At 41.6% G+C, this 16,338-nt stretch overlaps 1 protein-coding gene across 1 annotated transcript in view; it reads right to left on the bottom strand.

Moving 5' to 3' along the window:
- LOC106567100 (adenosine deaminase) overlaps positions 1-16,338 on the bottom strand; it is a 57,366-nt gene that overhangs the window by 10,515 nt on the left and 30,513 nt on the right. The window contains exons 2-5 of the mRNA XM_014135994.2: positions 6,419-6,480; positions 5,976-6,098; positions 454-597; positions 57-172 (exon numbers count right to left, since the gene is read on the bottom strand). Of these exons, the coding sequence (XP_013991469.1) occupies positions 57-172; positions 454-597; positions 5,976-6,098; positions 6,419-6,480 (445 nt within the window). The remainder of the gene's footprint in view (positions 1-56; positions 173-453; positions 598-5,975; positions 6,099-6,418; positions 6,481-16,338) is intronic.

Genomic DNA, 16,338 nt, shown 5'->3' with positions numbered 1-16,338 from the left:
TTGAGTTGTGCCAGACAGACAGGACAGGAGCATGAACAGGACAGTGAGGGCATTACTTGGCATGTGGCGCATGCAGCACAGAATGGACCTGGCTTTGATTTTGTACGCCTTCTCTCCCTCGGCCAGTCCCTGGTTCACCAAGTGAACCACCTCATCTGGGCTCAGGTCACCTCTGGGAGAAGAGAGAGTGAAATCAAGACAGAGAGAATTCTTGAATGCATTTCTATGTTTAATGTTATACGTTTTGAGCTCTAAGAACAAGAACAGATACCTACAAATGATATGAACAATACAAAACTCTGCCATTGGAGAGCACAAGGAACTCAAAGAAGTACTGTATTGCACACGTCCATATATTAAAGTGTGACAATCACTAATGCAGTATGTTTCAAATTCACACTTTTCTGTCAGCTACCTTACCAACTCAGAAAAATATAAATATCATCCACTTACTCTTTTTGGTTCCATGGAATGGGTTCTACGTCAGCGTTAGCCAGCAAGTGTGGGCTGTATCTGACTTCAACGTAGATGACCCCTTCTTTGGCTTTGTCCTCCACAAACTCATAAGCTATCCTCTTGATCGCCTCTCTGTCGCCACTGGAAAGGTAATACAAAATCAGTGGAAGACCAAGAGAAACAACATGAATATTTACTCAGCTATGGCAGGTAATGCAAATTATTAGTCAGCAACAAAGGCCCTACATTTTGGGGGGGGGGGGGATTTCCTCAAAATATGCTCATCCAGATACAAATACATTTTTAAAACAACTTGATTTAGGACACACATAAAAACAAAGGAAATGTTCTAGGAACAGCCAACTATTCTTTGCGTCTTTACCCTCTTTGCCTGCATGGTTAGTACAGGGTAGTAGTGTTTCTCTGAATGGCAGAAGGGTAATCTGATCGTACATCCTCAGCACACCACAGCAGGAGGACTATTACTGTCACAGAGTCAGAGCATAGCAAGCCGCTAAACCAACACTCCATGTGACCTCTGAACTGCACTTGAACTTACACTGAGCAATTCACTGCTACTGCCAATAGGACTGACTGTCAGGAGGAGAAAATGACTATCAATATCCCTGTAATTATCATTATCCCTGTAATGACGATAAAGGACATAAGATCAGCCTGTGTACAGTATTTAAAGAATGACATAGGGGATACTAGAATATTATAGTCGTTTGTAATAGTAGTTTCATTGGATTTTGAGTGCATATCATTCCGTTATGTTGTGCACATTTCTGTAAACGTCCCTGTGGAGTAATGGGTATGTTGGAGTGGTGGGAAACGCCTGCAAACTCACTCAAACAGCTGTTTCTAGCGCCATTTCCCTTTCTGTTGCTTTTTGACTTCACAACACAGATTCTGTTTCACATCCCATGATTGGTCTGAATGCTTGTTGTTCCCCCACCCCCATGCTTATCCATCCACATACACACACAAAAATCCTGCATGAGCCAAACGCAGCTAGCAAGTTCCCCCATTTTGTTGTTGTCGTGTAGGGGGTTGCACCAGACGCAACAACAAGGTTTTCAAGCGAAGGACTTGATAAAGAATGCTTTATTCAGCATAACCGCTAGCTAGCAGCTGCTCTGTCCTGGCTAGAGGCTACCACTACAAACCATTATTGTTTCTTTTCATAGTTGTGGGAGGTTGTTGGTTAGTCTGGCAGAGAATAGAAACCTCACGTTACCCTTTAAAACACTATATAGTCTGAGCAGTGGGTGAGGTTTGTGTTTAGATTTTTACTAGTATTGTTGCTTTTTTCAAAAGTACCATCTGGGAGCCAAAATGTGAAAAATGTTGGTACTGTAGATTTTGGGTTAAATATAAGGTAATGGGAATGGAATACATAACAACCTTGACTCTGTCTGAGTTCAGTTGGTTGACAAAGAAACACCTGCTGGCATCATGACGTGCTCCTCTGTGCTGCATGATCTGCATTTCAACTAACTGACCCCCTAGTCTGGACATCAGAGGAAACATTGCATTATACTGACTCTGTCTGCATTACATTCACTCACTAACCAGGAAGAAGACCTATCAAGCGCTGGTCTTAAAGTGAAGGTACCTCAATAGGGCTGCTATTTAACTCACACAATTCACAATCATTACAAATGACAGTCCCAATACAAAGCTCCCCCTCACTTTCATATTTTAGCCGTAATTTAACAAATTAGGTGATCGTGTTCTTTAAAAGCTTGTTGAATGCATTGCATGTCATGCAAATACATTTAAAACTCTTGCCTCCTAACACACTGTACAGCAGTTATGATTCTTGTACAGTACATGTCATCTCCCTGACATGGCTCTCTACAGATTGAACTTTCATCTCCATCTAAGAGCCATCTGCAATAATAAAGCTGATTAAAGAGCTTGGTGGAGCACAACCTCCTGTAAACTGAACACGAACACAAATTAGTCGTGGACCACCTTGATGCCATCTTGTGCTGTAACACTACCAGTATAAAGCAAACTCACCCTAACACTCATTTATCAAGATATTAATCAAACGCTCACTTTTGAGCAGTGGTCTAAAGTACTTAAGTTTTTTGGGGTATCTGTACTTTACTATTTATATTTCTGTAAAAGTCCCTGTGGAGTAAATGGGTATGTTGGAGTGGTGGGAAATGTCTGCAAACTCAGACGTTCCTAGCATCGTTTCCCTTTCTGTTGCTTTTTGACTTCACAACACAGATTCTGTTTCACATCACATGATTAGAAAAAAAGACTGCTTCCAGCTTTTACACTGGAAGTGAAAACTGGCCTGGTCTGAATGCTTGTTGTTCCCCCACCCCCATGCTTATCCATCAATCTACACACAAAAAAATCCTACATGAGCCAAACGCAGCTAGCAAGTTCCCCATTTTGTTGTGTGTGTGTGTGTGTGTGTGTGTGTGTGTGTGTGTGTGTGGGGGGGGGGTCGCCCCAACAAGGCTTTCATGGGAAAGACTTGATAAAGAATGCTTTATTCAGCATAACCGCTAGCTAGCAGCTGCTCTGTCCTGGCTAGAGGCTACCACTACAAACCATTATTGTTTCTTTTCATAGTTGTGGGAGGTTGTTGGTTAGTCTGGCAGAGAATAGAAACCTCACGTGTTAAAATCAAATCACATTTTATTTGTCACATGCGCCGAATTCACCTTACAGTGAAATGCTTACCGTAAATTCCGGACTATAAGCCGCAACTTTTTTCCCAGGCATTGAACCTCGCGGCTTAAACAATGACGCAGCTAATATGGATTTTTCCCGCTTTCAAATTTTTTTTTCTCAAAAAAACACATTCTGTGACGTGCTCAGTTTTTTGGCGGCATGAAGCTTTTATTAGACCAATGAAATTGCCGAACGGGTTAAGGTCAAACAACTATTTTTGTTTACTGTTTAGATTAAATCGAGCGCTCTCAAACTTCCCATCATTCTGATTACGGTAGTCATTTTGTCACCCTCATCATGGCAAAGACACGGAGAAATGCATATGATGCAGCTTTCAAGTTGAAGGCGATTGATCTGGCTGTTGGAAAAGGAAATAGAGCTGCTGCACGGGAGCTTGGTCTTAATGAGTCGATGATAAAGACGTTGGAAACAGCAGCTTGAGGAATTGACTCAGTGCAAAAAGACAACTAAAGCTTACTGCTAATGTTTTATTTTTTGTTACAAGCCGTGTTTCATTAAAGCCTGTGTAAAGTTCATTTGTTTCAATGTACCGGTAGGCACCTGCGGCTTATAGACATGTGCGGCTTATTTATGTTCAAAATCATTTTTTGTTTTAAATTCAGTGGGTGCGGCTTATATTCAGGTGTGCTTAATAACCCGGAAATTACGGTACTTTACAAGCCCTTAACCAACAACACTTTAAGAAGTTAAGATGTTTTTTTTAAATAAGTGTTAAGGAATTTTAAAGAAAGTAACAAATAATTAAACAGCAGTAAAATAACAAGCAAGGCTATATACAGGGGGTACCGGTACAGAGTCAATGTGCAGGGGCACCGGTTCGTTGAGGTAATATGTACATGTAGGTCAAGTTAAAGTGACTATGCATAGATTATAAACAGAGAGTAGCAGCAGCTTAAAAGAGGGGTCTGGGTAGCCCTTTGATTAGCTGTTCAGGAGTCTTATGGCTTGGGGGTAGAAGCTGTTAAGAACACATTTGGAACCTCAACTTGGCGCTCTGGTACCACCTGCCATGCGGTAGCAGAAAGAACAGTCTATGACTAGGGTGGCTGGAGTCTATGACAATTTTTAGGGCCTTCCTCTGACACCGCCTGATATAGAGGTCCTGGATGGCAGGAAGCTTGGCCCCAGTGATGTATTGGGCCATGCACACTACCCTCTGTAGTGCCATGCGGTCAGAGGCCGAGCAGTTGCCATACCAGGCAGTGATGCAACCAGTCAGGATGCTCTCGATGGTGCAGCTGTAGAACCTTTTGAGGATCTGAGGACCCATGCCAAATCTTTTCAGTCTCCAGAGGGGGAATAGGCTTTGTCGTGCCCTCTTCATGACTGTTACCCTTTAAAACACTATATAGTCTGAGCAGTGGGTGAGGTTTGAGTTTAGATTTTTACTAGGATTGTTGCTTTTTTCAAAAGTACCATCTGGGGGCCAAAATGTGAAATATGTTGGTACTGTAGATTTTGGGTTAAATATAAGGTAATGGGAATGGAATACATAACAACCTTGACTCTGTCTGAGTTCAGTTGGTTGACAAAGAAACACCTGCTGGCATCATGACGTGCTCCTCTGTGCTGCATGATCTGCATTTCAACTAACTGACCCCCTAGTCTGGACACCAGAGGAAACATTGCATTATACTGACTCTGTCTGCATTACATTCACTCACTAACCAGGAAGAAGACCTATCAAGCGCTGGTCTTAAAGTGAAGGTACCTCAATAGGGCTGCTATTTAACTCACACAATTCACAATCATTACAAATGACAGTCCCAATACAAAGCTCCCCCTCACTTTCATATTTTAGCCGTAATTTAACAAATTAGGTGATCGTGTTCTTTAAAAGCTTGTTGAATGCATTGCATGTCATGCAAATACATTTAAAACTCTTGCCTCCTAACACACTGTACAGCAGTTATGATTCTTGTTGAAATAAAACAGGGAGGTAACAGTACATCCAGTACAGTACATGTCATCTCCCTGACATGGCTCTCTACAGATTGAACTTTGAACTTTCATCTCCATCTAAGAGCCATCTGCATTAATAAAGCTGATTAAAGAGCTTGGTGGAGCACAACCTCCTGTAAACTGAACTTAACACAAATTGGTACTTTAGCACCTTGACGTATTACAGCACAAGATGCCGTCAAGTACTTAAGTAAAAACACTTTAAAGTACTACTTAAGTCGTTTTTTTGGGGTATCTGTACTTTACTATTTTTTGATTACTTTTACTTTACAACATTCCTAAAGAAAACTATTAAAGTACTCGTTACATTTTGAATGCTTAGTAGGACAGGAAAATGGTCCAATTCATGCAATTATCAAGAGAACATTCCTGGTCATCCCTACTGCCTCTATACTGGCAGACTTACTAAACACATCATTTGTTTGTAAATGATGTCTTAGTGTTGGATTGGGCCTCTGGCTATCCATACATTTTAAAACAAGAAAATCGTGCCTTCCGATTTGCTAAATATAAGGGATTTCAAATGATTTTGATACTTAAGTATATTTTAGCAATTACATTTACTTTTGATACTTAAGTATATTTAAAACCAAATACTTTTAGACTTGTACTCAATAAGTATTTACTGGGTAACATTCACTTTTGCTTGAGTCATTTTCCACTACGGTATCTTTACTTTTTCTCAAGTATGACAATTGGGTACTTTTTCCACCACTGCTTTTGAGTTTGACATCTTGAGACAACTTCTCCCGGTGATAATTACAGTATGAAATTAGGGATTAGTGCAGTAGTCAGCATCTCATTATCTCAGCCATCTTTATGTTCAGAGTACTTACGCAATAACGTGCATGTACGCTGCGAACTTGCCGAGGAACTCTGTGAGGGTGGCAGGCTGGTGTATTACACAGATTTGTTTCATGCCCTCCACTGTGCATGCAGGCAGGGTGATCCCACGTCGCCTGGGACAGACATACAGAAACAGAGGACTTTAAAAGTACAACCAGCAATAGGTAGCTACAGCTGCTCAATGTTAATTATATTAATGACTTAAAGGAAATTGCGAGTTGAAAAATATCCCCATAAATAGGCCTACATGTTCCAAACGCAGATACTGAAAGAACAATGTGTCACATGAACCTAATAAACCATGTCACTTGAGTCTAATAGCCCTTTTACCAAAGGTAATTGACAGTTAATGTTTAAAGAGAACTTGCAAAACCTGTTATAAAGCACACTATTTAAACAAAATACAAAGAATTCAACAGGTTTATAAACTTACTTGGCAACGTCTAGGATGGTCTCCACTCGGAGAGCGCCATCAAGATGCACATGCAGCTCAATCTGAAGATGAGACAAAATTCAAAATGTAATGTACTTTAACCTAATGACCTATAGAGTAATTTAGACAATCAGGATGGACTCAAACAAATCAATAGACTAAACATTGGCAAATGAGAGACGTGTTGTTGTGTGATGTGGTTCATTGCAATGTGTTGGCTGGACCACATCTATAACAAATGCAGTGTGCATGACTGGGCTCCGTAGCTGTTGCAGTCGGTGAAAAGGCCAGGGATGCCAGAGAAGGTTCAAAGAAGGGCAACTGAGTGCTCGGCCCTTATTCCATCAGAGCTGACAGATGAAAGTGCTAAATCTTGCCCAGCTACTCTGCCCAGATACTCTACATCAGCTGACTACAGGGCAGATTGACTGTGGTCAACCCAAGCCTCAGTTACAACTAATAAAACATGACCAGAGGAAGGTATATAATGTATCGATTTTGTTATCTTTTGACCGTCTGAGGGACATACTGGATGAGATTGAGAATATACAGTGGGGGAAAAAAGTATTTGATCCCCTGCTGGTTTTTTGCGTTTGCCCACTGACAAAGAAAGGATCAGTCTATAATTTTAATGGTAGGTTTATTTGAACAGTGAGAGACATAATAACAACAAAAATATCCAGAAAAACGAATGTCAAAAATGTTATAAATTGATTTGCATTTTAATGAGGGAAATAAGTATTTGACCCCCTCTCAATCAGAAAGCTTTCTGGCTCCCAGGTGTCTTTAATACAGGTAACGAGCTGAGATTAGGAGCACACTCTTAAAGGGAGTGCTCCTAACCGCAGCTTGTTACCTGTAAAAAAAGACACCTGTCCACAGAAACAATCAGATTCCAAACTCTCCACCATGGCCAAGACCAAAGAGCTCTCCAAGGATGTCAGGGACAAGATTGTAGACCTACACAAGGCTGGAATGGGCTACAAGACCATCGCCAAGCAGCTTGGTGAGAAGGTGACAACATTTGGTGCGATTATACGCAAATGGAAGAAACACAAAAGAACTGTCAATATCCCTCGGCCTGGGGCTCCATGCAAGATCTCACCTCGTGAAGTTGCAATGATCATGAGAACAGTGAGGAATCAGCCTAGAACTACACGGAGGATGTCGTCAATGATCAAGGCAGCTGGGACCATTGTCACCAAGAAAACAATTTGGTTACACACTACGCCGTGAAGGACAAATCCTGCAGCACCCACAAGGTCCCCCTGCTCAAGAATACATATACAGGCCCGTCTGAGGTCTGCCAATGAACATCTGAATGACTCAGAGGACAACTGGGTGAAAGTGTTGTGGTCAGATGAGACCAAAATGGAGCTCTTTGGCATCAACTCAATGTGTTTGGAGGAGGAGGAATTCTGCCTATGACCCCAAGAACACCATCTCCACCGTCAAACATGGAGGTGGAAACATTATGCTTTGGGGCTGTTTTTCTGCTAAAGGGACAGGACAACTTCACTGCATCAAAGGGATGATGGACGGGGCCATGTACCGTCAAATCTTGGGTGAGAACCTCCTTCCCTCAGCCAGGGCATTGAAAATGGGTCGTGGATGGGTATTCCAGCATGACAATGACCCAAAACACACGGCCAAGGCAACAAAGGAGTGGCTCCAGAAGAAGCACATTAAGGTCCTGGAGTGGCCTAGCCAGTCTCCAGACCTTAATCCCATAGAAAATCTGTGGAGGGAGCTGAAGGTTCGAGTTGCCAAACGTCAGCCTCGAAACCTTAATGACTTGGAGAAGATCTGCAAAGAGGAGTGGGACAAAATCCCTCCTGAGATGTGTGCAAACCTGGTGGCCAACTACAAGAAACATCTGACCTCTGATTGCCAACAAGGGTTTTGCCACCAAGTACTAAGTCATGTTTTGCAGAGGGGTCAAATACTTATTTCCCTCATTAAAATGCAAATCATTTTATAACATTTTTGACATCGTTTTTCAGGATTTTTTTGTTGTTATTCTGTCTCTCACTGTTCAAATAAACCTACCATTAAATTTATAGACTGTTAACTTCTTTGTAAGTGGGAAAACATACAAAATCAGCAGGGGATCAAATACTTTCCCCCCCCCACTGTCGGTAATGTATTCCTTAGAAATAACAAATCTTCCAAGAAGAGCAACAGGAAAGAATCTTGAAAAGCTCTTACCTGTAAACTGTAAGATGACAAAGATGGCTGTAGGATCTTAATTTAACCACTCTGTTATTTCTGAGAATTTTCCCTGCGCCACAGGATTTACTGAAAACCCGCACTAACAAATGGTTATTTTTACAGTATTGCACTTTTCATGTAGCTTACATTTTGGCTAGCTAATAGCCTAACCACTGATGAAGCAACATTACATTGGCGGAAAGTATGTATGGACTAAACCTGTTGCTGCAGTACTATTTTGTTATGACAATACTGGTCAAATTAAGATCCTACACCTGTATGTGTGTCTGACAGGTTGGCTCTTGAAGGGAATATCATTACGGTTATTACATATTGAGTTTAGTATGAGTGTGATAATTATGGAGTGACATGATCCCGGCCACTAACAATGGTAAAACAGGAAACCATTGCCTTGAAAGACTAATATGTTTTCTGTAGGAAATGTGAAGGTAGTCTACTTTGCAGTATAATTTATGTATGTAATCAACAGTGCGAAAATCACTGTAGACCTTGTGTCATGACTTAAATAAGAATCTTCAGATTGATGTTAAAGTTATCTAATTAACTAACTATGTTTAATTGTTACCCAATTTTAAATGAATCATGCAACAATTAAGTCATTAGTATCTGGGGCACCACGAGAGCGGTTCTTTAAAGAGTTACCATCTCCCAAATTACACTCTAAAAGGTCTTTACCTATCACATCTATAAACAATCAACTTATTAATCATAACCTCGTATCATATGATCATTCTGAACAGACGTAGCCTCCTTGCAACTGCAAAAACCTGAGGCTTACTTATGATTCAGTACTACACAAATTGGTTTAATTATTTATTTACTAGCTAATTAAATGGGAACACAGGATAAACATACACACTCCGCACCGGTTATTGACTGGAGACGTAATACGCTGATAACAGGTCCATAGCGGAATGACAACATTGATGCTTGGAGAGGAAGAGGGACATTGGTACATTCAAAAACTCCTCACCTAAAGTAACCATATACTTTGCACACAAACCGTCGCCTGCTTTGAGTAAGAAATCAGGAATGTACACTGCTCAAAAAAATAAGAGGAACGCTAAAATAACATCCTAGATCTGAATGAATGAAATAATCTTATTAAATACTTTTTTCTTTACATAGTTGAATGTGCTGACAACAAAATCACACAAAAATAAATCAATGGAAATCCAAGTTATCAACCCATGGAGGTCTGGATTTGGAGTCACACTCAAAATTAAAGTGGAAAACCACACTACAGGCTGATCCAACTTTGATGTAATGTCCTTAAAACAAGTCAAAATGAGGCTCAGTAGTGTGTGTGGCCTCCACGTGCCTGTATGACCTCCCTACAATGCCTGGGCATGCTCCTGATGAGGTGGCGGATGGTCTCCTGAGGGATCTCCTCCCAGACCTGGACTAAAGCATCCGCCAACTCCTGGACAGTCTGTGGTGCAACATGGCGTTGGTGGATGGAGCGAGACATGATGTCCCAGATGTGCTCAATTGGATTCAGGTCGGGGAACGGGCGGGCCAGTCCATAGCATCAATGCCTTCCTCTTGCAGGAACTGCACACTCCAGCCACATGAGGTCTAGCACTGTCTTGCATTAGGAGGAACCCAGGGCCAACCGCACCAGCATATGGTCTCACAAGGGGTCTGAGGATCTCATCTCGGTACCTAATGGCAGTCAGGCTACCTCTGGCGAGCACATGGAGGGCTGTGCGACCCCCCAAAGAAATGCCACCCCACACCATGACTGACCCACCGCCAAACCGGTCATGCTGGAGGATGTTGCAGGCAGCAGAACGTTCTCCATGGCGTCTCCAGACTGTCACATGTGCTCAATGTGAACCTGCTTTCATCTGTGAAGAGCACAGGGCGCCAGTGGCGAAAAAGCAAATCTTGGTGTTCTCTGGCAAATGCCAAAACGTCCTGCACGGTGTTGGGCTGTAAGCACAACCCCCACCTGTGGACATCAGGCCCCCATACCACCCTCATGGAGTCATGAGTTTGAGCAGACACATGCACATTTGTGGCCTGCTGGAGGTCATTTTGCAGGGCTCTGGCAGTGCTCCTCCTGCTCCTCCTTGCACAAAGGCGGAGGTAGCGGTCCTACTGCTGGGTTGTTGCCCTCCTACGGCCTCCTCCACGTCTCCTGATGTACTGGCCTGTCTCCTGGTAGCGCCTCCATGCTCAGGACACTACGCTGACAGACACAGCAAACCTTCTTGCCACAGCTCGCATTGATGTGCCATCCTGGATGAGCTGCACTACCTGAGCCACTTGTGTGGGTTGTAGACTCTGTCTCATGCTACCACTAGAGTGAAAGCACCGCCAGCATTCAAAAGTGACCAAAACATCAGCCAGGAAGCATAGGAACTGAGAAGTGGTCTGTGGTCACCACCTGCAGAACCACTCCTTTATTGGGGGTGTCTTGCTAATTGCCTATAATTTCCACCTGTTGTCTATTCCATTTGCACAACAGCATGTGAAATGTATTGTCAGTGTTGCTTCCTAAGTGGACAGTTTGATTTCACAGAAGTGTGATTGACTTGGAGTTACATTGTGTTGTTTAAGTGTTCCCTTTATTTTTTTGAGCAGTATGTATGTATGTATGTATGTATGTATGTATGTATATATATATATATATATATATATATATATATTTGAAATTCCTGGGTTCGTCGGTGAACAGGGCAATATGAAATATTAGGAAAGTGTTTTTGTTAAGAGAGGGATGTGCTTTATCTACACAAACAGTCTTCCTGCCGAAACCGTAACACGTCCTAAAGCGAATACTGGAACAATATTTCTAACATAGGAATGTGGGGAATGGTCAGTGGTGATCTAAAGAATAATCATGTCATATGGGTTAATATTTTGTGATGTCATTAAAAAGGTTATAAAGGAAATACTGTATCTTGAACAGTATATACACTACATGTATGAAGTCTCCATCCTTAACCTTGTATATGAAAGAACAAAAATACTTTCATAATTTTTCATACGTTTTGAATGTGATTTTAGGAGCCATGAGAATTTGTCTCCTATAAACTTTACACAGTAAGTAGCCACGCCCCGAGTGAGGTCGGAGAGTGTGTCAACCTGATGGAACCGTCCCCTTCTACCAGAGTGCATAAAAGGATTGGTAAAGAAGTTAACATTAGACCAGAAAAACGTGAAGTGGTAGCTACACGTTTGAAATGATTGGAACTTTGAATCTCAACACGAGGTGAAGAAAATAAACTCACTCCCAGAGTGGTTTGAACCCTGAATACCAACATGATTTGGAGAAGAAAACCCTCTCAGACAATCACTGGTACAGCTGATTAGCTGTCCTTTGTGAAATATCGAGAAAAGCGACTAAGTGGGACCATCCTACTACTCTTCAAACCATTCCACTGTACTACTCTTCTCAAAATCACCGTAGTAGGTTACTTTCATCACCCAGTGGTAACCATCGACACGGCTGGCTAGCCTATCTTACAAGGAGCATCTTCCAGAGTGAACGGGAAAGGGGGTCCCCTTTCTGACAATCAGAGCCTTACAAGCGTGCCCCAGAAAGGCCAACCCAACACCCTTCCTAAGGAGGGCTGGTTCAGACAGCGCTAAACGAAGGCATTCACACAAATACATTCATGATTTCTTACTCCAAACGGGCGGCGGTTCGTGGCAAAGTATATGATTACTGTAAGAATAGTTTCAACGATGTGACTCTTTTTCCTCTCTCCCTCTCCATGTCATTGTGTAACAAGCCGCCATATGTTGTGTCAGTCCGCTAGGGACCTTTTTCTAATGTATTAAGTGTGTATGTTATCCTGTGCTATTATTTAGTTAGCTAGTAAATAAATAATTAAACCAATTTGTGTAGTACTGAATCATAAGTAAGCCTCAGGTTTTTGCAGTTGCAAGGAGGTTACGACTGTTCAGAATGATAATAGGTAATGATTAATACGTTGACTGTTTTATGGATGTGATAGGTAAAGGCGTTTCGAGTTTAATTTCGGGAGATGGTAACTCTTTAAACAACCGCTCTCGTGGTGCCCCAAATTCCTAACGAGTTAATTACATGATTAATTTAAAATTGGGTAACAATTAAACATAGTTAGTTAATTAGATAAATAACAGTCATCAGATTAATTAAAGTAAAGTAACGATACATTGATCATCCTTGAGATGTTTCTACAATTTGGTTGGAGACCACCTGTGGTAAATTTCATTGATTGGACATGATTTGGAAAGAAACACACCTGTCTATATGAGATCCCACATGTCATGACGTTGGCCTCTTTTGGTACAGGGAGGACAGTTGACCCCCTCCCTGTTGCACCACCACCCAACCTTTGGCAGGCAAAACCCTGAGACATTTTCTGACAGGAAGTGGATACCTGATGTGTTGTATTACCTTTAAACCTATCCCATTGAAAAACACAGGGGCTGAGGAATATTTTGGCACTTCCTATTGCTTCCACTAGATGTCACCAGCCTTTACAAAGTGTTTTGAGTCTTCTGGAGGGAGATCTGACCGAACAAGAGCCATGGAACGATGATGTCCCATTAGACACCTGGCGCGCGAGTTCATGTTGGGTACCCTCGTTCCAATACGTTATAAAAGAGTATGCATTCGTCCACCTTGAATATTATTCATGTTCTGGTTAAAAAAGGCCCTAATGATTTATGCTATACAACGTTTGACATGTTTGAACGAACGGAAATATATTTTTTCCCCTCGTTCATGACGAGAAGTCCGGCTGGCTTAGATCATGTGCTAACAAGACGGGGATTTTTGGACATAAATGATGAGCTTTTTTGAACAAAACTACATTCGTTATGGACCTGTGATACCTGGAAGTGACATCTGATGAAGAGAATCAAAGGTAATGGATTATTTACATAGTATTTTCGATTTTAGATCTCCCCAACATGACGTCTAGTCTGTATCGCAACGCGTATTTTTCTGGGCGCAGTGCTCAGATTATTGCAAAGTGTGATTTCCCAGTAAGGTTATTTTTAAATCTGGCAAGTTGATTGCGTTCAAGAGATGTAAATCTATAATTCTTTAAATGACAATATAATATTTTACCAATGTTTTCTAATTTTAATTATTTAATTTGTGACGCTGACTTGACTGCCGGTTATTGGAGGGAAACGATTTCCTCAACATCAATGCCATAGTAAAACGCTGTTTTTGGATATAAATATGAACTTGATAGAACTAAAAATGCATGCATTGTCTAACATAATGTCCTAGGAGTGTCATCTGATAGAGATTGTAAAAGGTTAGTGCATCATTTTAGCTGGTTTTATGGTTTTGGTGACCCTGTCTTTGAATTGACAAAACATTACACACAACTCTTGTAAATGTACTGTCCTAACATACTCTAAATTTATGCTTTCGCCGTAAAACCTTTTTGAAATCGTAAAACGTGGTTAGATTAAGGAGATGTTTATCTTTCAAAGGGTGTAAAATAGTTGTATGTTTGAAAAATTTGAATTTTGACATTTATTTGGATTCAAATTTGCCGCTCTTGAAATGCACCTGCTGTTGATGGAGTGCACCACGGGTGGCACGCTAGCGTCCCACCTAGCCCATAGAGGTTAATAAGGATAAAGCTTTTGTAAGACATTGAGATGCTATGTACTGATGTAATGTGATATAGAATTCTATTTCTGTAACCAAATCTAACTCAGTCATAGGCACACCCCCCAGGGACCCATACAGGACCAGGCGTCATTTGACAAGCTGTTCTATGGGCACTATAAAACACCCCCTGATTCACATTTCTTCAGACCAGGCCTACACTCTATGGCCAGAGGTTTGACCATCCAAGTACTCTACTGAAAGTGAACTATACCACGTGGTTAACTTTTAGACTATCGAGACCGACAGAATAAGAACAAGTCTTTGATATTAATTATTAGTCTGCAGCTAAGTAAATTATATCATCGAACGCGAAGACCAACGAAACAACCATTCGATGACGACATTAATGAATGTCGCTTTGAAAGATCCATTCTAACCGAGAGAGAGAGAGAGAGAGAGAGAGAGAGAGAGTGACTCTCCATCAGAACTACTCTCCAACAAGAATCAGAACGACACACTGAGCGCAAATATATATTGATTGCAATTGTTCCCGAATGAGTGAGCCTTCAATTGTCAATTGTTAATATTAATGAACTCTGTGTGCCACAGCTGACCTTTTATGATCCATTGTTCAACAGGCCGACCTGCCTGTTTAGCCCACAAGGGCACATTCCTATACCAATCCTTTGTGACGATAATTACTGTTTGTATGTTTTTCTGTTAATTACTTAGTGTAGTAAATAAATGATTTTAAGACAATTGATGTATGGATGATTTTAGTAAAGACTGGGTTCGTGCAGATACAACAATTTACGACGTTTGGAATGAGACTGGACTAGAGGTAAAATACACCATTTAAACCACAAGAAGATAATCGGCCTATACTATAATAGAATATAATATTATAGTACAGGAAAGTTATATTAGGAAAATTATAGCTTTGTAATCTGAATATTCTCCTTGGTGCCCCGATCTCCTAGTTAATTACAATTAAACGATTAATCAGTTTAATCGCGTGATAATAATTACAGGGAGCTAATTGATAAACATATCTTCCGTTTAATGGTAACCCAAAGACACGACACACAGTTGACAGTGCATGTAAGAGCAAAAACCAAACAATGAGGTCGAAGGATTTGTCCGCAGATCTCCAAGACAGGGTACCAAAACATTTTTGCAGCATTGAAGGTCCCCAAGAACACAGTGGCCTCCATCATTCTTAAATGTTAGAAGTTTGGAACCACCAAGACACTTCCTAGAGCTGTCCGCCTGAGCAATCGGGAGAGAAGGGCCTTGGTCAGCGAGGTGACCAAGAACCCGATGGTCTCTCTGACAGAGCTCCAGAATTCCTCTGTGGAGATGGGAGAACCTTCCAGAAGGACAACCATCTTTGCAGCACTCCACCAATCAGGCCTTTATGGTAGAGTGGCCAGACAGAAGCCACTCCTCAGTAAAAGGCACATGACAGCCCACTTGGAGATTGACAAAAAGGAACCTAAAGGACTTTCAGACCATGGGAAACAAGATTCTCTGGTCTGAAACCCCACCTCTTTAAGGAATACCTAGGATAGGATAAAGTAATCCTTCTAACCCCCCCCTTAAAAGATTTAGATGCACTATTGTAAAGTGGTTGTTCCACTGGATATTATAAGGTGAATGCACCAATTTGTAAGTCGCTCTGGATAAGAGCGTCTGCTAAATGACTTAAATGTAAATGTAAATGATGGAACAAAGATTGAACTCTTGGCCTGAATGCCAAGTGTCATGCCTGTTGGAAACCTGGCACTTTCCCTATGGTGAAGCACGGTGGTGGCAGCATCATGCTGTGGGGATTTATTTCAGCAGCAGGGACTGAGAGACTAGTCAGGATAGAGGGAAAGAAGAATGGAACAAAGTACAGAGAAAGCCTTGGTGAAAACCTGCTCCAGAGCGACAGTTCACCTTCCAACAGGACAACAACCCTAAGCACACAGCCAAGGCAATGTAAGAGTGGCTTAGGGACAAGTCTCTGAATGTCCTTGAGTGGCCCTGCAAGAGCCCGCACTTGAACCTGATCGAACATCTCTGGAGACCGGAAAATAGCTGGCAACTGACGCTCCCCATCCAACCTGACAGA

This window comes from Salmo salar, chromosome ssa13, assembly GCF_905237065.1.
Source record: "Salmo salar chromosome ssa13, Ssal_v3.1, whole genome shotgun sequence".
Taxonomy (NCBI): Eukaryota; Metazoa; Chordata; class Actinopteri; order Salmoniformes; family Salmonidae; genus Salmo; species Salmo salar.
The sequence above is the reverse complement of the archived record's forward strand: the minus strand, read 5'-3'. Positions and strand labels throughout refer to the sequence as shown.